The sequence below is a fragment of the Odontomachus brunneus genome, unplaced genomic scaffold (genome assembly GCF_010583005.1).
Source record: "Odontomachus brunneus isolate Ranch 3 - 2012 unplaced genomic scaffold, Obru_v1 Obru_scaffold_063, whole genome shotgun sequence".
NCBI classification, from domain to species: Eukaryota; Metazoa; Arthropoda; class Insecta; order Hymenoptera; family Formicidae; genus Odontomachus; species Odontomachus brunneus.
The window spans coordinates 948,092-972,501 of record NW_022639513.1 but is presented as its reverse complement, the minus strand read 5'-3'; the positions used below and the strand labels follow the sequence as shown (position 1 = coordinate 972,501).

The window sequence follows — 24,410 nt, the reverse complement described above, 5'->3', positions numbered from 1 at the left end:
GATGTTAACCGCGATTGGCGAGTTTCTCGACTGTCGAGGCTTTCCTCTAGCTATTGTAATCTCTTTATCTCTCATTAAACTCCGGGAGGGATAATTGCAATTTTGAAATCATTTCTCGACTGCTTCTCCGGACTGGCTGGCAAAGCCGGTTGAGAACAGTCGCTCCATGAGATTAGAGAAAGAAAAAGAGACACTGAATAAAAAAAATGTTGAATGGTATTTGCGACAATGCATCTTTGTTCTTCGATGAACAACTTAACATTTTACGTGGTTGTTTGTTAAGGATGTATCTGAGCTATATAAAAATAGTACCAATTTGATAAAACTTTAGGTAACTTTTCCTTAATTATCTATAATATACTGAAAAAATTTCAAGTCGATTCACTAAACCGTTGAAGAATAATTATTACGTTAATTTTACACGTGTTCTTATGGCAAAAGCCTTTCCTGAATGTAATGAGTAAAAACGTATAGAAAAAATAGTACCAAAAATTTAAGTATATTTATATATAGATCCTGAATTATCGGAACTATTTGCAGAATTTGATTAGTTTTCACAACACGGTTTCAGAGAAATTAATTTTTATTTGTGACAATTTTGTGATTCCCTTATAGAAATATTATACTAAGAATCATTGATAATTACTTATTTTTAGTATTAAAAATACTGGATAATAAGTAATTATCAATGATTCTTAGTATGATATTTCTATAAGGGTTGTCGTAAGGAGTTGGTAACTGGACTGTGGAAATGCGACAACCACCTTGCAATCACCTGGTGTGTCAAACAAATAACCTATAAATCAGTATAATAAAGTTACGTCGTAAATTCTTGTTTTGTCTGCATTGTTTCATGCAGAGGACAAGAATACAAATTAAATAATTTCGATGAACAATAGGATAAGTGTGAAATTTGAGGCTTTTATTGTTTCATCTAACCTGCCTGCACAGTGCATTACTGCCAACGTACAAACCCCAAACTACATGGTACACTACGTTTAACTTTTTTCATTAAATATTTATAATAACAACAAATAATATTGATAGTTGTTGTTCAGACAATGCATATTTACCTGTTTAACTTATCCCAACTACTTTTTCTCCTTTGCACTGATGGATGTTAATGTTAAATAAATACGAAATTTAATGTTCTAAAGTTGAATTCAGGGCATTTTCCCTGCCAAAAGTTTTATTATAGAAAGGTGAAAAAAAGCAAATAAAAGTAATAAACTGTTGAGAAAGTAAAAAAGAACTTTTAATAATAAAAATAAGAAATATATTATGTCAGCCACTATTTATATTACTTATCACTAGGTTTACAAGACGTTTGAAGCAGATATTCAAATTTTTCGTTTTTTAAGCACTTTTGTCACCGATTGTATCTCAGATACATCCTTAAAGAAATTTTGTTCAGCTACTGTGACTGTATATCTTTGTCTTTAACTCAATTCTATTTAGTGATATTGGACGGCTTTGGTTTCATAGTTTTTGAACGTGCAGCCTCTTCGAGGCCGGAGCTTCGTTATCCATTCGTGCAAATCAGCAGTGCTTGCTTGTGTTATCTGCGCATGTATGCTCAAAAGCTTCGCGCGCACATGCGTTACGCGAACCCAACGTCATGCCGATAAGACGAGTTTGCCGCAGACAAACGCACGATACTTGGCGATCCTCTCACGACTAACCCTCCTTGTCCCTTCCTCCAAGGACATTTATTTTTACGAGAACCAACCCTGTCCGATCCGAGACCGACACATTCGTCCAACCTGGCCCGGCTCCGAGGTGATTTCAGAAACTGCTTATTCCATCGGAAGTCAGGACGGCCCGCCACCGCAGCCGCCGCCATTTCCGGCCGCGATTCGGGCGATTCTATTTCGAATCTCGGCTCGGCTCGATCTCACCTCGCCTTCGCATCGACAAACCATCAAATCGCGGCCGGGGCTTTAGCCGGCGTTCTCCATGCAAATCTTTGTCTTTCACTCGATTGATCGCGCAATGAGCCTCCCCGAGGAGTATTTTCTCGGCGCGGATGCTTATCACCGAGGCTGCTTATCACTTAAAGGACCGATCGATCGCGGCACCCTAATACCGCCAAGGCCGCCAAGTGCGTGACCTTGTTTCAAGGTCGTCCGAATGCTCCACCGCACGACATCGTTCAAGTTCCGCAGGAACGAGCGAACTTTCGCGAGCTTATTTCGTACGTGAACCGCCCGCTAACCGCAATCAGGAAAGTTCGCCGGTTCCCAAGATTGAAATTACAATCTCTTCAAGGGAGAACACGGCTAAATAAAGAATTGCCAACCCCAATCCGCCGAAAGCTTCATCCTCGCTCCAATCTTTGAACTTATGGACTGTGTCCGGCCTTAAGAGCACCTTTAAGAGACCTCTTTGCTGTCGGTTCTCCTCCCTCCATCTTCCTCTCTTCCTCTCTCAATCTTTTCGAACGTCTTTGCACGAAAGTGCAAAGTTAGCTGGCGATCAACTCGTTGTACATTTATGGAGATTTATTTGTACATCGGCCCGCTTGAATAATTCCGCGTGCTTTTGAAGGTCGGTTGTCGATCAACTTTTTCCGCTGGCCTCCAAGGCCTTGTTTTATTATTTATTGAACACCCGGGGCCGTTGTCGTAATCAGGTGTGAAAAAGAGAGAGAGAGAGAGAGAGAGAGAGAGAGAAAGAGAGAAACAGCGACGCAGCTGTTGGAGAAACGACATTAATTAAAAGCCATTAACGAGGCAGGCTAACTGACGCTAACTGACGTGCGATATACTACAGTGTCGTGGAGCGAAGATATATGCCGAAACTGGAGGAAGAAGCGCGTGTCAGTCCTCTAATTTCTCCCACGGGACAAAGGGCAGAAGGGTGACTCGGTGTATCTCGCGTAGCTCACGCGCTCTTCTTTCGCGATCAATTTCTCTTGCTGATGGAGAGACTCCAGTGGAATACGTGACGAGTCGTACCCGGAGCTTCGAAAACAGCGTCTACCGTGCCTGAGGAATGTTTAACTGGGAGTCACGTATACTCTCCCGTCGTCATCGTCCTCAAGTCTATCTGGTATTCTTCCTGCTCTACGATATTCACCTACTTCGCCTCTCGAAGACAGGAACAAACCGAAAAAACGAGGAAGAAGACACGCGCTCGCTGAAATAATTATCGCGTGGATCGAACGGGGGCACCTCAATCTCCAGCGAGAAAATTGCGCGGTTTATTCCGCTATCTGAGAATAATGCAGCGAGGTTTATTTCCAGATGTTCAAATATGAAGAAGCGTTCGTGACACGCCGCGTTTTCCGTGTCGCAGCGAGCGCGGCAGTAAAAATGCCGTTGCGATCGTAACGCTGCATGCCCCCGCACGCTAAAGAACTTTATCCATTTGAGGCCCTTCGGCTAATAACTGATCGCACACTGATCGACAGAGGAATAGTAGACTATTGAAAATGACACAATTAAAATAACAACAAACGTAGTAAGTATGCGCTTCAAGTCGCATGCTATTACAAAGTAGTTTACGTCATCACGGAATGATGCTTTGGATGCTTCCTCCCAGAATAAAAAAAATGTCACTGCCTGCGCTCAGCAGAGTAAGTAGTTTAATGAACTCGAGTTCATTTTTTTCTCTTGAATGCACTAAGAATCTAAAAGAACATTCTGGTCACAGAAAATAATCACTAAGTATGCATTTTCATTTACGGCGAAAATTTCTACACGGATCGCATTCAAGTGCGTCGTGATCTTTGAGCTCGTTTGTTCGTTCGATTTCACCGAGCTTGCGACCTTTGATCTCCTGATCCTTCTGCTCTCCTCGTAGAGACATATCGTAGAGTGAAACGAGGAGCTTGAACAATGATGCTCCATTTGGAGTAACAATTTGAAGCGCGAACAGTTTGAAGGTCAAAAAGCGGAACACCTCGCGGGAAAAAACGGGCACAAAGAGACGTGGATATATACTAAATCGATTGACAAACGGTGAACGCCTATTTGCACTAGGATAATACCGGCGCTCATGGAGGGCAATATCATCCTTTATTTCCTCCTCGTTCTCCGGCGGTCTACAAGCTCCGAGCTTGAGCTCTTATCGGGATTTATTTCCCGCTCCTCTCGTCCTCGTAATTTATTCCGAGATAAATTCATGAAAATTTGAAGAATACGATTCCATTTTTAAGTAACACATGTCAACCATGTGATGAAACTTCTCTTTTCTTTAAATAACTTTGAGATGAATATTTATTTATTCTCAATAGCGATCTTGTTACATGGAAAAACAAGTTTGACTATGTCAACGTAAAATTTAATTGCAATAAACGAACTGACGCATTTGGTTAAAGGAAGCAGAATTTCTAATTCTTAGAATCAAATTTGGGTCATAAGAATCATAGAAATTCCATGCCTTTCAAGCAAAACATGCTCCGGTTCGCTCATTAAAACTAAACTTCATGTTGATATAAGCAAATGTTTTTCTCCGTGTATCTTTGTGGATAATGTTTCCATTAAAAAAAATTTAGAGAACATATCTAAAAGCACATACGTATGTACCTTAAAAAGATTAAACGCGACTTTATTCGCGCGAAGTAAGAATAATCACAAAGTAATATCCATGCTCGAGCCTCAACTGTCAAAGTCCATTTTCCCGAAAAAGAAATACGAAAAGTAAGACAGTTTCCCGAATATTCTAATATCGAAATGATATTGCGAAATAAAACTATCCCAAGATATTGGAAGCATGCAATTGTCCCGAAAAGTTACCAACACTGTAAAATCAGTAAAAGCGGAAAGATATCAGCAGCAAAAATGATTGACGACCTGATGAAAACGGCATCGTCGCGTCACGTGCGACAAGACTCCAGCGGGTGTATAATATAACGGAGAAAGTTCTTACGGAACACAAGTTGTTGTTATTGAGCCGCTGCTGCTGCTCGTGCGAGTAAAGGCGGTCGACAATTTTTTTTTTCTCAAGTCATGCCGATATAGTGAAGCGAGCATAACACCTTATCTCGACGAATAGCGCGCAAAGCTTTGAAAAATACTACCGCTCTTGCCAAAGTTAAATATGAAGCAACGGTCGCCGTGGGCGCGCATCTGTGTGGGTGTAGTTTAATTTGAAAGAACGGAAACGTGTGCTGTCGCAAACGAATGTAATAAACGAATTCGAACGGGATAAGAATTGTCTTTGAAACGATAAAAATACGCACTTTCTCGCGAGAGAACTCTATTCCTTTGTAATTCTCCTTGTCTCGAACGTGTCCTTTTCAGACAGTCGATAGGTCTCTAGACGGAGGCAAGGAAACAATTCGTTTCGCTTTGCGTTAAACTCGTGTCCGTGTAACGAGCGAAACATTACACGCCTGGTGGCAATTACGGTCGGGGACGACGCGAATTGCACTTCTCCGTCGTCGTTCGAGTTGCTAAACCAACGGAACCGATATGTACCCAGTTTACAGAGTGGTAGATTCTTATCTTCCACGAGTACCACGTCGAATCTCATCCCTGAAAACACCGTTCGTACGGCGAGCAGAATCTCGTCTGTGAGTTCGCGCACGTCTAGGGAGTCCAGCAAATTTGTACGTTTTCTTCTCGTCTTCTCGGCGAGGGACAAGTCGCTCGGCTCATAACGATGATATTCAATCGGCGTAACAAACTCAAGAGGGTCCGAGAAGAAATGTTTCCCGTCGCTTTCGTCACGAAGAAAGAGAGGAAAGAGAAAAGTCACAGAAAGGGGTCGCGATCGAATTGGCTTGCCAATTTCGGCCAGAATTCTATTCGCGACGCGGTACGTCCAGTGAGTCGCTTTCAGCACTCCATCGTTGTCCCGTCGAAGTTTTCCGCGTACATGACAGCGCGGAGGAACAGAGTTTCTCGGACGTAACGATGCACCCGAACTGTCCGCCCTATGTACGCCATGTGCTACGCTTCCGTCGTGGTTTACCATTTCCATCGTGCGAAATATGGCCACGCGATATGTCGAACTGTACGCTGAAATAAGACACGCTCTCTCGATGCTCCCGCACGTCTACGTACACACGTGCTCGTTACCCCGAAGAACCTGTCCATTAACTCTCCGCTACTGTGATTAAATTTGGGCAACGTAACTACACCGGCGGTGGGTTTAATTTCGCCCCGAAGGGGATGTTATGACCTATCGCCAATTTGGCAATTGCCAATTTAGGGCAAACATCATTCGCCGATCATATACATGATATACTACGCATTACTGTAATACACTACGAGAAAAAAAAATGGTTGATCCAACTAAAATTATACCCTTAACCCTTTGCGTCACAGTGTTACTCAGGAGTAACACCTAGAACTGTACAGTATATTTAAGAAAAACAACAAATTTGGACACTTTATTGCGTAAATTTTCACATCTTCATATAAAGTAGGTGTCCCTTTAAATACTAAAAGTCGATATTAAAGTTCCATGATGCATAAATAAATAATTATAAACAAATGAAGTTGAAAAAATGTTGATTTTGTAAAAAAAGTTGGCAATATTTTAATCATATAGAGGTTCCAGTTAGTCTTGGATTCAATATTTTCGGAGCCGCTGATTACGAATTTCAATTCAGACTTGAAAAATTCAAAATAGCGGACCCAATATGGCGGACGCAAAAATTAAAAATCCATAGGATTGTCATGAAACTTGTTACTCGGGGGTTTTTGGGATCACTGATTACGAATATGAAGTCAGATTTCGAATATTCAAAATGGCGGATCCAATATGGCGGATGAAAATTTGATATTAGTTTGCTTGCTCTTTGCGTTACCCGGAACTAACAAGGATGTGGTTCTAGTTCCTTTTTTTTAGTTTTTTTATTTTATTTTTTATTTTTTTAGTTTTTTTAGTTTTTAGTTTTAAATTTTTTTTCTATTTTTAAAATTTTTTAAACATTGCGTCTGCCATATTGGATCCGCCATTTTGAATTTTTCAAATCTGACTTCAAATTCGTAATCAGCGACCTTGAAAACTTGATATAGTATATGTTTCAAAGAATAAAGTTTTCTTGAAAAAAACGATACAAAGGGTTAAAGAAAACCCCATAATTGCTCCAAGTGTGAAGTTTCAAAACATTTGCAACGTCTCTCTCTCTCTCTCTCTCTCTTTTTTAGAAGTTCTCTAATCGAGATTCAACTGAGCGAGTCATTTAACTTTGAATTCCAACCTAAATATCTCACTTGTTTCAAGTAATAACTGTTAATACAAGCTCTAAAATTATCTGTGTGACAGAGAAAGCATTTGACTAGGCATTCTTTGTCTTTCAATGTTACCATAAGCAGTCTTGTAAAAGTGTGCCATCTACTTTATAAGTCTATGTCACCCGCTTTGTTTTTCGTCACTCGCTTCTCCGACGGGTCGACAAAATTATGAATAATGTCTCTTGGGTGTCTTTCTGTCATGTGCAGGATATCCCGCAACTCACGACCTTAATTTTCCCGAGAGCTTCTTTAAGCGGTTTGCAATTTCTCTGCAAAAATGTCGAGAGGTAGTTCAATGTTTACGGCGTCTTTTTAATTTTCCACTCAATATATCTCTACAGCTAAATGAAAATTCCATCAAAGTCCGTTTGAAATTGATCGAAGGAAATAACTCTTATCCATTTGGTCCCTAGAAATGGAATTTACGAAAAGTTCCGCTCCGTCGATCGCTTGTACCACAGAGCCAATTGCTGTCTTGACGTTTCCGCTGAGGAGAAATTAATTCTAAATTGTTCGGAGGGTCTCCTGGTGGAGAATTAAGGTCGTGAGAATTGCACCACAACCTCTATATCTTTTTCTTCGACTCTATATCCCTTTTCTCTCAGGGCTCGCTCCCTAAGACGGAAGTTTTTCGTTGCAGTACAACATAGCGTCAGAAAGTGGAATTCCAGATACGCGAATGCTTTCGTTATCGATTGACCGTTGGTTTTGTCCGAGGTCTCGGCCTGTCGACGCGACGTGCGAAGTGTTTCGTGCAACAAGTACCTAACGATAAACGATTTTCCCGCGAAGGCACCGTGATTCGGATCCCAGCAATAAATGCTCTCCCGGGAGCGCCATGTCTCGTTGCTGTGGACATTGTTTTAACGCAACAAGTTATCTAAACCCGGCTCGCTGCATGTAATCGACTTTGCCAATCGGCAACTTGTTCGGTCTCGTCGGGACGGATCAGTTCGCGGTAGTTCCGAGAGAGAGAGAGAGAAAGAGAGAGAGAGAGAGAGAGAGAGAGGGAGAGGGATATATCTCGTCGACATCGACGAAACACTTCGACGTGAAAAAAGTCAGGTCTAGATTTGAAAAAAGTTCCGCCGGTCGCCAGGGATGCAAATGAGAGACTAAAAGTGTTGTTACCCGCGGCGCATAAGTGTCTACAACAGGCGAGTGGAGCGCGGTTAATTTATCACGAAACGACAGCTCAGGATTAATGGCGACCCGGCGAATCCACCACGGCGGCGTCAGGCGAGCCTCGCGTGTATGAATTATGGGATTTTCGTATAAAATTCGCGGTCAGTAGGACACGTAAAAAAGAGCAGGAGGAAGGTCGTACGGTAATGTCGATGCACGTGCACTTGCGGCTCGCGTGATCGTGCGGTACAGGTGGTTTCACAGGAAATCGAGCGAAAGGGAATTGGAGGAGACCTCCTTCGACGAATAGAGACATCGATCCTCTTTCTCTGTCTCTCTCTCTCTTCCTCTTTTTCCCTGCACACGTATCGAAATAGTAGTGCAAAAGAAGAAAAAGAAAAAGAGGAAAAAGCAAGCGATCTCCGACGATCTTATCTGACGAATTACATCTTACACGTTTTCCCTCGCGATCTTGTTAAATCTCTCAATCAACCTGTCGTCCCCGAGGACTGACAGTTACCGCATCGCGATTTCGCCAGATGGGCGATAATAAATGGAAAATATGACGGATTGTGTCTGCCGAAGACGAAGAAAGTAAGAGGGAAAAGGAGAAAGAGGCAGAGAAAAAAATGCCGTACTCGCGTCAGCAATAAAATTGCAGGAGACTAGAGGAATCGTCAAATAACACGCGATTACGTGTTCGCGAAGATTTATTACTCGTTCATGTACGTCTGGTTCATTCGGTTACCACCAGACCGACGTATGGCTCGTCCATCAATCATAGATGGGAAAGATATCCTGGGAATGTTGCGTCCAACTGATAGAGAGAGTTCAAGTTCTATCATGCGGAATTTAATGATTTACAATAGACGTATCGATCGCACGATGCATTTCTTCAAATGCGCCCTGCTCTTAACGTTTTACGTTCTCAAGACTTCGGATTGATATAAACGGACGATAACGGGATTCTCTTGAATTTCAAGAGATTATATGCAGATTCGAGAGAGAGAGAGAGAGAGAGAGAGAGAGAGAGAGAGAGAGAGAGAGGAAGAAATCTCGCGACGAGGTCCAATTCTCAAGCAAAAATAACACGGGATTCTTCAAGCGTAACGTGATAATAGCTTCACGTCGAGAACTGTTTTCACGTAAACTTTCCTGCAGAGTAAAAGTAATTATCGAACATGTATCTAATTCTGGACACTCTTACTGTTTTGATTTTTAAATACGAATATTAAAATTTTTAATATGGAATGTATATATATATATTTAACACTTGTGCATATATTTTTTGTTGAAAGTTTAAATATTCGTATTTAAAAACCAATACAAAAGAAATATTCGTATTTGAAAATCAATACAAAAGGATTAAGTACTGAGATCAGCAATCCTGGCTTAGTAGGGATTTATTGAAAAGTCGATGCAGAGCTTTTCAAGACCCATCACCTCACCTTGACTTGGTATAACCTATTGAGAAGAGACGACAGAAATGCTTTTCTGCGCTCGTCGTTCTTTTTCTTTCTCCTTTCTTTCTCGATAAAACCCGATAAAATTGTCACCTCGATTTTCAATCATCTGTTTCGTGGCTTTTGCTAATTTACTTTGTGTTTATCGTTGTTTCACTTTGGGCTTTGATGTTCATTAATTGGCTGTTCGTTTATAGACTTTGGCAATATATATTAATACGATAAAGGTCCTGCGTTAATGGAACCTGACGTAATAACACGTATCATCGATGGGAAGTAATCCGATAAATTCTTGGAAATACCTACATAATACGAACGATCACGTATTTGGGGACGCGCGTGTGCAGTGAAATTCTGAATGAAATTCTCTTTTTGCGACACATACAACAAACGTATACACAGCCGCGGAATCGATATGTGTATATTTCGAAAGGACGATGATTCACGAAGATGAGATTTTATCGGAATCAGCGTTTTTATAAGATTAGTGGCATTCTGTGGGAACTAGTTATACGATAAATATGAAATTATACGACGATCGATCTCGAGACGAACGAGTTCCTATGATAACCAGAAAAAGGGAAGTTTGTAGAAGATACGATTCCAAATACAGATATCTACGATACGCATATAATAAAAAAAAATTAGTTTAAAATTTATTAAATCACTCATCATAAGAGTAGTCATTGTTCTTTCTTTTGTTTTACTCTCAGCGTAGTTCTCAACCGACTTCAGAAAGAGGACGTTGTCAGTCTTATATGTATATTTGTTCGTTTGTACGTTTCCTCATATAACTCGAGAATACCGTTAGAGATATTGAAATGGAACTTTCTGTAACTTGTTCAATGTTATCTAAATGATTCTTAAAGTGTTATACATTTGCAGTTCATTAATTGCATCCATTAACAGCCAGTGAAATTCGATGACGAACGAGGTCGCTTCTTTATTTCGCTGCGAGACGCATGCTGTCCAACGACGGTAGCAGCTGCTGCAACTGCTGCAGCATCTCGCTTGTGTCGATGTAGTCGACTGTCGGAGTTACGCTAATGGTCGATAATGGAGCCGCCACGGCGATGTCGTAATCGAATTATGCTACCCGGTAGCAGCTCGTGATCTGTAAAACAACGTGTTACGGAAAGAGTACGCGTTTTTCGTCGAGAGACAGGTTGATGAGACTTGTCGGTTGTTTGCTCGAAAAGGGGAAAGAGAAATTGTGTGTTACATACGGTCTGTTCTTCGCAACTACACTACTGGTGCACACCTGTGCAATAAGTGAGAAAAAATATGCTTATCTCTAACTTATTGCAGCAGTTCAGCTGCAAAGAACAGACCAATAATTATGGCTAGATAATGGATGGTCCCAACTAATGAGGATCACTCCTTGCTTACTGTCGGCTGCCTAACGAAATTGTTTCGTATTTTGTTTATGAAAGGACAGCTTCCCCGCGTATGACACGTCTAATTTCCTCGCGTCGAAAGATTATATCATCGTCGTCATCACCCTGCGCGCACTCGGTCAACATTATGATCCAGGACATGTGACCTTTCATGGGCTCGCAGGTGTAACTGCGCCCTTGACCATCCCGTGGTGTTTGTATCACGTCGATGTCAATGTGATATTACAACGTTAACGCTGATGCTCATGACAACGGCGAGCCAGAGAGCGACCGCTAAAGATAATATCGTTTACACACGACGTGCTGTGAACGGTGCGAAATGCGAGCTTCGTCCGGTATTGCTCAATGCGAGACGCGCGCGTCATGTTGACAATGGGAATGCAGAATGAAGTCAATATACCGACCGACTCTAACCGTCTAATAGCTTTTGTAGCGAACGAATATCCACGCTCCATGTAACGGGATATCTTGAACGAATCGCTCGTTCGTTAAGAGCATTATTTCGATTAAGAGAGTGCGTTACACGGAGAAAATTGTTATGGCCGCTACATCCGTATTGGTATCTACGGTTGGAAAAATTTATGTGACTTCAAGTTACAACAAACAAATATATAACAAACAAGTATATAACAAATATTGCATTAAAAATTGTTGCTGTTATATGCGGTTATCCATATACTAACCAGAGTACCATGTACCTGCACTGAGAGAAGAATTTAGTAAATATTATCAAAATTTGGTTACTATTACTAAATGATAGACGTAAATATAGCGGGCCAAAGCTATGGCAATACTTATTAATTAATTTAGTTCTGTAAAATAAATTATTTATTTGACAGAAGTAAAATTTATTTGCTTCCAGAATATATTTGGTAAATAAAACTTATTGAATAGTTGAGCAAAATAAGCGATTTTGTAATAGTTACAAAATTTTTGATAGGTTCAACCAACTATCTGTAATAATAGATATTGAAACGATGTAAAGATATTGAAACGATGAAACGATGTAATAGCTGCAAATGAATGAATTTGTGCTGCAACAAAACATACTTATACTAGTAACAAAATAGAACTCGTACCTACTGAATTTTTTATTATATGGGATATAACGATTTCATAACAATTATCAAACATCTGTTCATAACTGTAATATATTTTATATTAAATATTTAACATTAAGTAACTATTATTAAATTATTTAACTGATGTTACTGTGAATGCAATTACGTCATATTCCCGATCTATTAAATATTTGGTAATTATTATCATATTTAGTATTAATTACTAAGGATTCAATGAATTTCTGTAACTAAATGCAGTTTGTTATAGTTACCAGTCTTTACTCTCAGTGTGGAACTATTTTGCATGCAAAGGCGAAAAATGACTAACATTTTGTCGTGGCGGTCCTGTTTAGCTAAGTAATAACCCTAATGTTTTCTCCGTGAAACAATGAATTTTTCAGTTACAATGGCCATTATGATGTCGCAAACGAGGATCCGGAGGCCCGACGAGACCGAACGATTCACTTAAACGGCCGTCACCCGCTCTCTTCTCTCCCCTAAGAAGGAATACCCAAGACAAAAAGAAAGAACACCAAACGCGCGGGAAGAGAAGGAATGGGCCCTTGGGCCTTCGCCGTACCGGTCATCCTCGTCTCAACTGTGGGCCTCCTTCTAAACGGTTGCGTTCTCCTCGTCGTTCTCTGTCTTGGTAAACAGGTGAACAGTAACAAGTAGATATATATATATATTTATATGATTCGTTATTCCTCTTTTTATCGCGCGATTATCACATATCTTGTTTATCATATACTTCGTCGGATCTTGCTTTCTCAAAGTAGTACGCGCACAAGATCGATTGTCTTCTTTTTTAAGTAATTTGTATTCGACAATTTTGAATAATTTGTATTCAAAAGTCAAAATTGTGTAATTCTCAATAATCAATCGTATGTATGCAAAAAGAATGCACGTATGATTATTCCGAATTGTAGGAAAAACGTTTGTATTTGTAACTGTAATCGCATAGAAAAATAATTAGTTTCTCTCTCATTCCTATTCGCTTATTCCCTAATGGCGAACAGGGTCCGGTCCAATCAGGAATCATTACGTCTTACTTGAAGAACTTTAATGTCTACGATTGTCTCCTGACCAATTCAGCAGTCAGCAGCTCCCTGATTGATCAAAAGACAATTGTAGAAGCGCACGTAGACATATTGCTGATGTGACATGAGCTTAACGCGATCAGATGGGAGCGACAAACCGGCGAGATCGACGAATCGCCCGTTATGTTCGTAGACGCAGCAACAGCAAACGGCGAACACTTTGCTATTGATTCATTTGGGCGCCGTGGAAACCGCGGTGTGCTTGATATTACTGATTTTCACCACCGGCCTCTGGCCCGTAGCTGGCACGTGGTGCGTCCTTCACGGATTCCTCTTAGCGCTTCTACATCCCGTCGCCCTTTGGACCGTAACGGGATTAAATTGTGACAGGTAAGTCTTGCCGTTTCTCGTTCTCTTTCTCCTTCTCGCGCTCACACGTTTTATGTCTTTTTTTTTTATCTTATGATGACGGACGCGTGTTTCCCGAGTCGAGAAATTTAATTTCATATTAATCCTGCAAATTCCAACGAACTTGAAGAGTTAACGGGGAACTTTCAGGTAAAGCTAACTTATTTAGATACCACTAATGGTTGCCAGCCGTAATTTTTCCATATTAAAGGAGCTTGTGGAAGCACTCGTTCAAGAATTATTTAATATTCGTAGAAGCAGTCAAGCTCATTCGAGGAAACAATCATACAAGAATTATTCAGTATTCGATTTAGACTTCAATATACACACCTTCAGTTTATCTTTATTCTTAATTTCGATGCATTAATCAGGTAATTGCGTTACCGTAACCAAAATATGTAAGATAGGCAAATATTAAATAATTAATGAGAGTAAATAGTATGGGATCAATTGTTTTTTGGATTAATAGTTCTCATTTATCGCGCGAATTTGACTGTAAACCTATCTATTCTATCTATTCGTTTCCATTCTTGCTCTTCGAAGCACAACACCGCAAATTTCGTATATCCATTTTCCAGAATTCTTTTTATTACAGTGATTCCCTTCTCCCGAGGCTATAATAAATCACGTTTCTTCGCTTCATCCTTCTCCTTCCTTTTCCCTTTCCAATACTCGACTGTTTGTAGATGCGTTCAGTGCTGCAAATATCTCGACAAACAAGAAGTGGTATTAGTTTCATCATTTGAGCCGATTTTCACTTCGCAGTCGGGGCTCTTTAATGAATGGCCATTGGCGCGACTGTTAACAATTGCCTCCGTTCGTTAATCGAACTCGTGAAACTGCAACTCGCACGATGCATGTTTAAAGTGTCTGGCTTTATTTGATCCGGAACGCGCGTTCTCCATCGAGTCGTCTCCGCGACTCACGCTCGATATCACTCGAAGCTTTTATCTGTATTTCCGTCGTTTCCATAAGTAACGTTTATTGACGATGACTAATGGGAAATATGAAAATAAAAGTATATTTTTGCATGTTATATATCCGAATACGCACACACGAGCGCACAGAGTAAAATTTCTAACGTACGAGAATGTCGTTAAGCAGCACACTTTACATCGAAGGTGCAAAGAACATCGCTATTGTCCGAGTAAATCGAGGGCGAGGAGCCGCGGGAGATCGAAGAGGAGTTTCTCTCACGGGAACTTCCGATAAAAATCGAGTTCAATCTCTCGATGTATGGCGCGTGATATATGAGCGGCGTGAGCGAGCGAGCTTCGGCTTCATTCGACACAAAAGGCAACAAGATTTCCGATGCAGGATGTCAATAATGATTCCGTAGACTCACAAATAGTATCACCGCAGCTGTCAGATGATATGAGACGCCCGCGTTCGAGATATGGACTGTAACCTAGAATCGCACTGCTCTATTTCTACTTGTTGCTTATCCTTTCCGCGGACTTGCACCGATAGTTTTAAAGCGTGTTCCCGGTTGCGAAGGGAAATCTCGCCGGAAGATGATCTTGGACACGATTCAAGAAGACTTCGGTTTACATAGACGCCCCGTTAGCGAACTCTCATATTTATCGTAATGCTTGGTGAATAAGTTTCAATTTACTACACGAAAAGAATACCATAGTTTCTTTTTCCATATAAATTCTTTCCAATTTTACTGTGTGTTTCTAGTAGCGCCGGAAAATAGATTACTAGTAAAGCCTATTTTGCTACGGAAAATTTTGTAATAGCACATTTCAGTTCCTACTTGTTTCAAGAACACGAGGAAGAGGATAGTCAAGAATATAAAAAGTTTCTCTCTTTCCTCTTCCGAATCAGCAAGAGGCACTATACCGGATTCGATCGTGGCTCGATCGGCCCCATCGAATATTTTATTCAACTGTGGGATCCCCTGCTTAACAGATTTAAACCACCCCGCACACTCCACCTCGCGCTTCCTACGCAATCCCCTCCATGTGTTCGGTTTCACGAAATTGCATCTTCGTCGATCATTTCCGCGGTGGCCATACAAGGCCGACGATGCGTTGCGATATTATACCTATATATACGTTGTGTGTTGGATTTCTGAGACGCGCATTTGCAATTCAATTAATCGATAGCGGCGTTAATTAATTCAATTTTGTCAGCAGAATTATCAGTAGCGCGCTGCGTAGCATGTAATCAAAATTAAAAAGTTAAATTCCATCTCGGAAAATGCAGCCGAGTCGCTCGAATTCGAACTATTTATCATTCGTATTCAGAGTGAATCCTCCACTCCGAATCGCCGAGTGAATACCTCAAAAGAGACTTGCATACAATCATACTGTGTTCGCAAACTGCATCAGTAATGAGAACAGTCGTTACTAAATCAGCTACATGTTACCTTTCAGCGAGATGACTGCAGTGTTATACATATAATCGAACCCTCACTTACAAGTATAACGTTTCAGTGAGATTGCAATGATTGTACTTTAGAGAGTGTAATTGAAATATTCCATATTATTCGTCATGTGTTCATGCATTCTCGCGACCCCGAGATCTCCGATCGTTTCGAGTGAGATTTCACACCTAGGAATTTAGCGAACAGGTTCCCACCATGTCGTGCAATTATTCTATATAGGTATTACGCGATTGCCGCACCGCTGCATTACGCCGCTTTGGTCTCTCCGCGTCGCGTGGCTGTTGGATTGGCTGCTTCTTGGACAGGTGCTCTGCTTCTGTGCTTGCCGCCATTCTCGGGTCTGGTGCCGCCTTATAGGTTCGTATACAATTAACCACTACTCTAATCGACTCTCCCAGCATTTTGCGACGTTGCTTACGTTCTATAGCACCGCTCTCTCGTAATTATTGCGTTTCCTCGTATAATAAAGGAGATTTGATTTGCTTTACGCTCTCTCTCTCTCTCTCTCTCTCTCTCTCTCTCTCTCTCTCTCTCGCACGTGCGCGCAAGTTGTCTCGCAAATTGAGTAAAGATCCGTGTCGCAAGACAATTTCCGTGCCATCTTGCTTCCTCGCGCAAGAATTCTCACCCGGACAATGGAGGTTTCGTCGGCGGAGCGTTGAGCCGATCGCGGAACGAGTTGTGTAACAATGCGCGTGAATTATTCGACGTCTTAATGAGAGTTTTCTCATTTAGCTTCTGCAGCGTTCGACACGCATCAACGTAGAAAATATTAAAAAGTTGCCTCAATCTCGCGAAGCGATCTTGCGCGAATGATTTATCGCCGCGCCGTGACGGCGATGGTCCTCGAGGTAACCAGGGGGCATCTTTCAAAGTTCAAAGTTCTCTCTTTTTGCTTTCAATATTCCACATCGATCAGGTATAGTCCAGGACTGGGTTGTTGCGCCCCAGATTTCGGGAACGGCAATTGGGCCGCGGCGCTCTACGGCGCGGTTTACGCCATCTTGGGGTTGGGCCTGCCAGCCGTCCTCGTGACGGTCTGCAATTTACGGGTGCTGGGCATAGCGCGGTACCATCGGCATCGTATCGCCAGCGCGATCTACGAGGTCACCCTAAGCGCCCAGGTGACCATCACCCATCAGCGTAATCCGTTTTTCGTGCCGACCGTCACCGCACCCTCGGCCGGCGGGCCGCCGCGATTTCACAGCGCCGCCAGCACGGTTAGTAAACAGAAGCTTGGTAATTATTAATTACAAGAGGCTACACCTCTTCTATCAAGATGACCCGTAATACCATGCATTTCTCGACTTTTGCGCTTTCACGGATAAAAAAATTAACTTTTCTTTTTATTAGGTGGTAAACTTAATTCCTGCGGCTCACAGTTAGATGACGTTAGTTGTAGGTGTAATTTATTTTGACATCTGAAACTGGCTGCATTTTAAAGGTTAGACATTTGTCAATAAAATTCAGTGCGAAGAGATTCATTTAAGCGAGCAGTGCTATTTTTTCTTTTGATTAAATATGGAACGTGATAAGTTGTTTTTTCGACATGTGCTGCTTCATTACTTTGACTTGAAAAAAACTGCAGCTGCAGCTCATAAATTGCTTTTCGAAGCTTATGGCAATTATGCTCCATCGGAAAGAACATGCCAAGTATGGTTTCAGCGATTTAAGAGTGGTGATTTTGATGTCAATGATAAAGAACGCTCAGGCCAACCGAAAAAGTTTGAAGACACCGATTTGCAGGCATTATTGGACGAAAACTCTACTCAAACGCTCCAAGAATTGTCTGCAGCATTAAATGTTACTCCGATGGCTGTTTCCAAACGTCTACATGCAATGGGAAAAATTCAAAAGGAGGGAAAATGGGTACCACACGAATTAAACCGCAGGAACTAAGTTTACCACCTAATAGTTTTTAATTTTCTCCGTGTTTGAATGCGACAGTCTAAAATGTGATCAGACGATCCGACGATTTTTTCCCAGACCCAAATCGGTCGGATCAATTCGTCGCGACGCTCGGTCGCGACGAATTGATCCGACTAATTTAATCAGACTAATTAACGGCTCCGTGGTCAAAGTCCAATCTGTAATTTAATTCTCCGCGAATCCCAAGTCAGCAAGTCGAATCGATGAACGCGACAGGCAATCTACGATTGCATGTCAAGCCTTCCTCACTCGCGACGTTCGTTTTCGTGTTTATGGACCGCAGTTGAGCTTTTATTCTGGAGCCTGAGACCCGACGTCTCCCAGATATATTCGCTCGCTTTGATATTGACGGGTGCTCTTTTGTGCGTCGTTGACGAAGATAAATAGCTTCATGCCTCGCGATCAATATTTGCTGTCGTCGTAGCAAGAAGTTCGACGGTCTCATCAATGTCGCGGGCACATAACTTTCCAGGTGATGCAACTGGTCGGCTCCCTGTACCTACTCTACTTTCCTTACTGCGGACTTATCCTCTGGGAGGCTTGCAGCGCGGCTAATCAGCACCGTCTCCACGCGTACCCCAAGCTCGCCTCCTTGGCTTCGTTCCTCCTCGCGTGCTCGCCGCCCATCAACTGCCTCCTCTACGGCCTGAAATCGCAGACCCTGCGACGATCCGTGCAGAATTACTGGCGGAAAAAGGCGACCAAGTCGGAGCTGCAGCAGGTAATCCGAAAGGAAGCGGAGACGAGCGACTTGAAATAAGATTGCTCGGCTCACGCGGTCGTGTGACACTTGTACGGCGCTCCTCCGAGTTTATGATTGTCATTGTCGTCGTTATATCGTTCCACGTGGCCGCGCGAATCGTGTTCCAGGAGATACAGGCGAGAACGCCAAGCGTCGCGGGTTCCAGGCGGCCTTCCGGCAGCGGAAACACTTCCTTCTTCCCTTTTCCGCCCCTGCAACGAAGGCTCAGCGAGGCATTATTGGCTCTCGGTTCGTGCAGGAGCGGAGGTAGTTTCGGAAGCAATAATCTCGGGTTCCACCGCGGCAGATTGCAGCCCGCCGCCTCGTGTAACACCCTCAGGGTGCCGGCCACTGAATCAGGTACGTGAGGTTTACGTGACTTACGCATCGACACTATCCCGTAGCGATGTATCACCCGTACTCTCTCGTCTGTATTCGAGCGCAGTTATTTACGTTTTGGGTCCGCATTAACAATCGTTTCTTGAGATTCGCCTCACGTGAGGTATTCAAATTCAGAGTCGCATCTGACTTTTAGTAAAGTGACTGATATTTTTGTAAAATCGTGCTCGATTGTCTCCTGTCGTACTCAAGCAGAATCCCTTACATGTTAGAAAACGTTTTGAGTAAGGACCTTTAAGTGAAAAGATTGATATTTTTGAAAGACCGCTTGATTCGTTGATGGATAAAGCTTTCGACACTGATATGAGCGTCATCCTTTCATCATGACGCGCAAAGGTGAGCCGAGCAAACTGGTGAGGGCGAGTGCGAGCGCCGCCAGTCTGATGGGTCCTCATTATCGGAGCGACTTTATCGGGGCGGATTTGGACGCGGGATGCTCCATAGCTATGTGCGAGACTCCAAGGCGGAGTCCGAGGATTCTCATAACGCGCGCGTACAGCGAGGAGAGCCAGGACGGAGGTAGTCCGCTCTTAAGGAAACCCTTCGCCTCCAATACGAATCCGCCGCCGTGCGAAAGTACGTCCCAGACCATACTAACATTCGTAGTGCTAGATGCGTTTTCGCTTCGATCATTCCGACGCAATGTTTCGTGTTTGAGATTGTAGAATTGAAACGAGTAATAATGCTCTGTTGGATGTGTCGCGAGAATTCGGAAATCTTACGGAGAAAAAGAATTAGCGGAAGGAGCTGAGATGTAGCATTAAGTAATCGTGAGTTGAGACTTATTTCACGTGCTCGGATCTGAATTTAGAGTCAGAACTGAATTTTTCAGTCGAATCGTTTAATCGGCAACCGCGATTCGACTGAAAAAAACACATCTAACTCGAATCTGACGAGCGAATATTTCGCTTGAGACAAATTTGAAGTAACGAATATGCGATACAAGATGTTTTTTTTTAAATAAGGACAGTCAGGGTCATTTGTACTAAAGCTCTATTTGTTGTTTGAGCTCAAGTGCTGTGTTTATAGTGCATAGTGAGAAATATGCAAATTGTGCCTTTAAGCATGTATACGATAAGATAGAGAAAAATGACTGTCGCTTCTCTAGCTTTTCGTGCTGATACGCGCTTCAATTTCAGCTAATAGTATCTCGCGGAGTGAGTGCATTTTTATCTATAATAGACGACTTTTCGCAATGACGGTAAAACGTTTGGCTTATTAGCGAAGTTCGAATCAGCTACTGAGATTCAGAGTCAATAATACCAAGTTATTTTTCCGCGATCGATATAGAGAAAAAGGCATGTGCGGGAGCCACGCGAGGTGGAAGAAAGGGCGTGGAGGTAATATCACTAATATTACTTTTAGTCTCTTTGCGCGTCCTTTCTCATTCTTCCTCCCTTGCAAAGTCCCACGGTCGTATATATGTGTATGTGTATGTGTATGAATATGGTCTTCTCGCTAAGGGGGAAAGGATAAGCTGAGCTATCGGCATAAGATATCACCCCGGGAGCGTATCGTCGCAAGTTGTTCGTCGTATGGAAATTCGTAAATGAATGTGTCGAACTTCAACGTACGACCTCGTTTAACGAAGTTCTCGTTTCGCGCGCGTGCACAGAACGCCGATGGAGACACTGCAGCACCGGCAGCGAGAGCAGCACGGGCAGCAGCGACGCCAGCGTGTGGACCACCGGTGTGCCACCCAAGTACGTCAAGGGCAACGCGAAGAGCACGGACGGCTGGTCGTCGTCGCGGCGATACGTACGCGGTAAAAATCTGGAGGAAGGCGCGCTCGCGACAGTATCCAGGCCGAACAACAACAGCGAGAGCAGCGATACCACGGATACGACAGCCACAACTACGACCACCACGCTGCTCAAGTCCCTCGCCGTGGTAAGTGACCTCGCAAACGACTCTGACTTTGAGACGTTTGTTAAGGGGAGGTTTCGCTTTAGCTAGTCGATAATTAGGTTTTTACACATTTTTTTCAAAAAAAAGGAAGAAAGATATCAATGTAGGATTCCGATCATTACTGCCCAGACCTCCAAGGAACATGCTGTCTTGTGGATGTCCTGAGGACGTCCTTATGTCTTCAGAACAGAAGTCCTCGAGACGTTCGTTGGAAAGTCTGTGCTGTTTGGGTACTTATTATTGTTTTAAATATATACAAAAATTATTTAATGCTGAGCGCGGTGTCGCTGCGACAATATTGCAACTCGTGTAATAATTTAGAACAAACGGGACAAGAAGATTTTAAAATAAATAATATGGTCGAAATCCTATATTGATATCTCTATTCATTTACAGAAAGAAATTAGTGGAAACCTATCTCGATTATCTAAAGCAGAACCTACCCTTAACATCGTTAATTGTTATGTCAATTGCAATTTCACGAATGATTGCATAATTTTTCGAGAATTGTGTTACTACAACTGCAATGTCATGTTCAGGAAAATAGCGGGCAAAACTGCAGGGAGAATGAGAAGGTGAACGGCAACATGAAGAAGGCGGAATACAGTGAGAGCGAGAGCAGCTGGAGCAGCGTCGAGGAGATCGAAACCAAGGCGATAACCGAGAGGAATGACGAGGACGAGGACGAACTCGCGGGATCGATGGATGAGCCACGGACGAGAACTCCGCGACGAAAGTCGAAGAGCATCTCTTCTGGCAATCACGAGGCCGAAGTTCCCGAGGACCGGGAAGAAGCCGCGCAGCTGAGACCTCTCCTGACTCCATCCTCCTAAGCTCACCTCCCAAACGTATTTACCTTTGGCTAATCCGCTCGTGTCCCGGATAAAATGAGATTTCGCCGTGTGTACTTAAGCAACACTGATATTCACGACGCTATAAGGGAGTCTCGCGAATCAGGGGAGCAAGAGAACACCCCTCGTGACGCATACATCTGATGAGTTTGCATAAATAAAGAGTCGACTCTGGTCAATTGCAAGCAAATTATTTTCATAACTCGCGTGTATCGACATCGGGGGAGCAGAGCAGAGGAAAGTATTCGCTGGTACCTGGTAACCTGTCCGTGAGAGCGTACGTTTTATGCACCACGGAACACAACTCTGATCCTTTCTCGCGCGCTCCGAGATGCCAAGAGTTAAACGAGTATTCGGCGCATCTATTACGCTCGACATCGATATATATCGACATATCCTGAAATTATATTTTTGTACTTTTACTCTCTGCAACACATCGCGCGACTGTGAATGGCGACGCGCCCCTCCCTCGCAGACAAGGAACGAGAAACAAAACCAATTTGATAGATAATACACCACCGGCGAACTAATCTTTCGGCCAGTTTGCTCTCGCTTGTCCCTAACCCCCCGTGAAATGAGATGGGAATTAATTGCCGGCCGGAAGGTTTCGGTCCAACATTCGTCCTTAATTTGCCGAAACGAGTTACAGAAACTCGTGGCGGGACAGAACAATGGAAGTCGGACACCCGGGAAAGTTCTTTTGATAGAATGCGGTAACAATGTCGAGTCAAAGGTGGCAACTCCGCGGAATGTTCGGAGGTAAGCTCATCATCATCGACCGCGGAGTTCTCGACCGCCAGCGTTTACGGAGGAACAATCTCTCGCGTTTTTCTCTGTCGCCAAGTTTCGCTCAGTAGTTAACCGTGTCGCATTTCTCGACGTAAATTCCATGGCTCCCTCATGACTGACGCGTCTACGCGCGTCTACTTATTAGCGATATATAGACGCAGCAAGAGAGCAGCGATTAGGCGTTGTAGCGTAACGCATAAGCAACTTGTTGGAATTGACGCTCCAAAACTCGCGTAGGGCATATATGTGCGTACAAATCAGATGTATAATCAGATATCTCAACGTTACCTGGTCGTTTTACGATTATTACGCGCTACGGCAGGAATACCTTTGTTGCGACGAGAGAGTATCGTTAGAGGACAATTGCTGCAAGAGTCGGGTCCGTATTCGCGCATCTTGCTTGAGACCAGTCTTGCTGAGGAGGTCATTTATTTTTCTTTTTCCAAATAGCTCGTTATCGTTATCGTAAATAAAGGAAAGAACAAGTTATTAAAAATAATAACTTATTGTTTCTTTTATTTACGATAACGATAACAAGTTATCACTAAGTCGTTAGCAAGTTATTACTGAAAAGAAATAACTTGTAACGGTAACGACGTTTATTTCCGTTTAGTCTTGTTCAAAATTGATATACCTGTGTATACCATCTGTGCACACGAACTCTAGTCATTCCGATCGTTTAATTTATTGATAATTCCATCAATATGTATAATTTAGATAATATTGTGTTCTCCTTATCTATGGCGACAGATTGCAGAAGTCGTCGAGTTGTAATTGACGCTACTCGTGGCGTGAGTACGGATCTGTGTGCGTGTGCATATGTGTGTGTGTGTGTGTGTGTGTGTGTGTGTATGTGTACGTGTCAGAGTATATTTAATTTATATAACGTCGTTGTTAAACATATATCGTTACAGCTGATGCAACACTTTATTATCGTACGTACGAGACCATTGATCGTTTCCACGCGTATGTCACAACGTCCATGTAATTCTCGAATATGAGATAGCATCGCTTAATCACGAGATAAAGAGAGAGAGAAAGAGAGAGAGAGAGAGAGAGAAAGAGAGAGAAAGAGAAAGAGAGAGAAAGAGACGAAGGGAACAATCGGGCTGCCCGTTAATTCGAAATCGTCAATTAAGATCGTACGCGGCGCAGTTCGGGTGCCATTGAGGATAATAATTGCGTGTCCTTCGATCATTGTCGACGACGACGAAATTTCAGGAACTTTGTCGGGTGCAGGTGTTGTATCGATGTTAATAATATTATCAAGAGTTGCGAAATAAAAAATGATATCTGAATGTACGAAGTTAATGCAATAAAAAAAAATTAGCTGAAAATCGTCGAATTTGTAACGTCGTCGGTGTGCAAAACGCCACTGCTACATTGAGAGAAATTATTCGATAAAAAATTAACAAACGAATATTTCCGATCAAAATACCAATCAATATCCGATCAGGATATCCGATTAAATTTAATCGAATACTTCCGATCGTAATAACATTTCATCAGATAAACCGATCAAACAATTATTAAAATATTAAAAACCGATATTTCTCATCGGATGTCTCCTGATCGAATATAAAAATTCATTGGCATTTTGATTGGAAATATCCGTTTGTTAATTTTTTATCGTATAATTTCTCTCAGTCTATGATTTGCAAAATGATAGAGAATATATTGTAATATTTTTGTTCACCTAATCTTCACGTACACATG

At 42.3% G+C, this 24,410-nt stretch overlaps 2 protein-coding genes across 4 annotated transcripts in view; one reads left to right on the top strand and one right to left on the bottom strand.

Annotated features, from left to right (window-relative positions):
- Nucleotides 1-23,992, top strand: part of LOC116846299 (galanin receptor type 3-like) — a 34,782-nt gene extending 10,790 nt beyond the window's left edge. For 2 of the 3 annotated variants that reach the window (XM_032819959.1, XM_032819960.1), the window contains exons 2-10: nucleotides 12,638-12,893; nucleotides 13,470-13,666; nucleotides 16,296-16,433; nucleotides 16,996-17,296; nucleotides 18,478-18,726; nucleotides 18,876-19,107; nucleotides 19,483-19,722; nucleotides 20,762-21,036; nucleotides 21,594-23,992. In XM_032819959.1, the coding sequence (XP_032675850.1) occupies nucleotides 12,792-12,893; nucleotides 13,470-13,666; nucleotides 16,296-16,433; nucleotides 16,996-17,296; nucleotides 18,478-18,726; nucleotides 18,876-19,107; nucleotides 19,483-19,722; nucleotides 20,762-21,036; nucleotides 21,594-21,887 (2,028 nt within the window). In that variant the 5' untranslated portion in view covers nucleotides 12,638-12,791 and the 3' untranslated portion in view covers nucleotides 21,888-23,992. The remainder of the gene's footprint in view (nucleotides 1-12,637; nucleotides 12,894-13,469; nucleotides 13,667-16,295; nucleotides 16,434-16,995; nucleotides 17,297-18,477; nucleotides 18,727-18,875; nucleotides 19,108-19,482; nucleotides 19,723-20,761; nucleotides 21,037-21,593) is intronic. The other variant, XM_032819961.1, reaches the window with a different exon arrangement.
- LOC116846303 (phytanoyl-CoA dioxygenase, peroxisomal-like) overlaps nucleotides 1-24,410 on the bottom strand; it is a 42,085-nt gene that overhangs the window by 13,909 nt on the left and 3,766 nt on the right. The gene's annotated exons all lie outside the window — the stretch shown is intronic.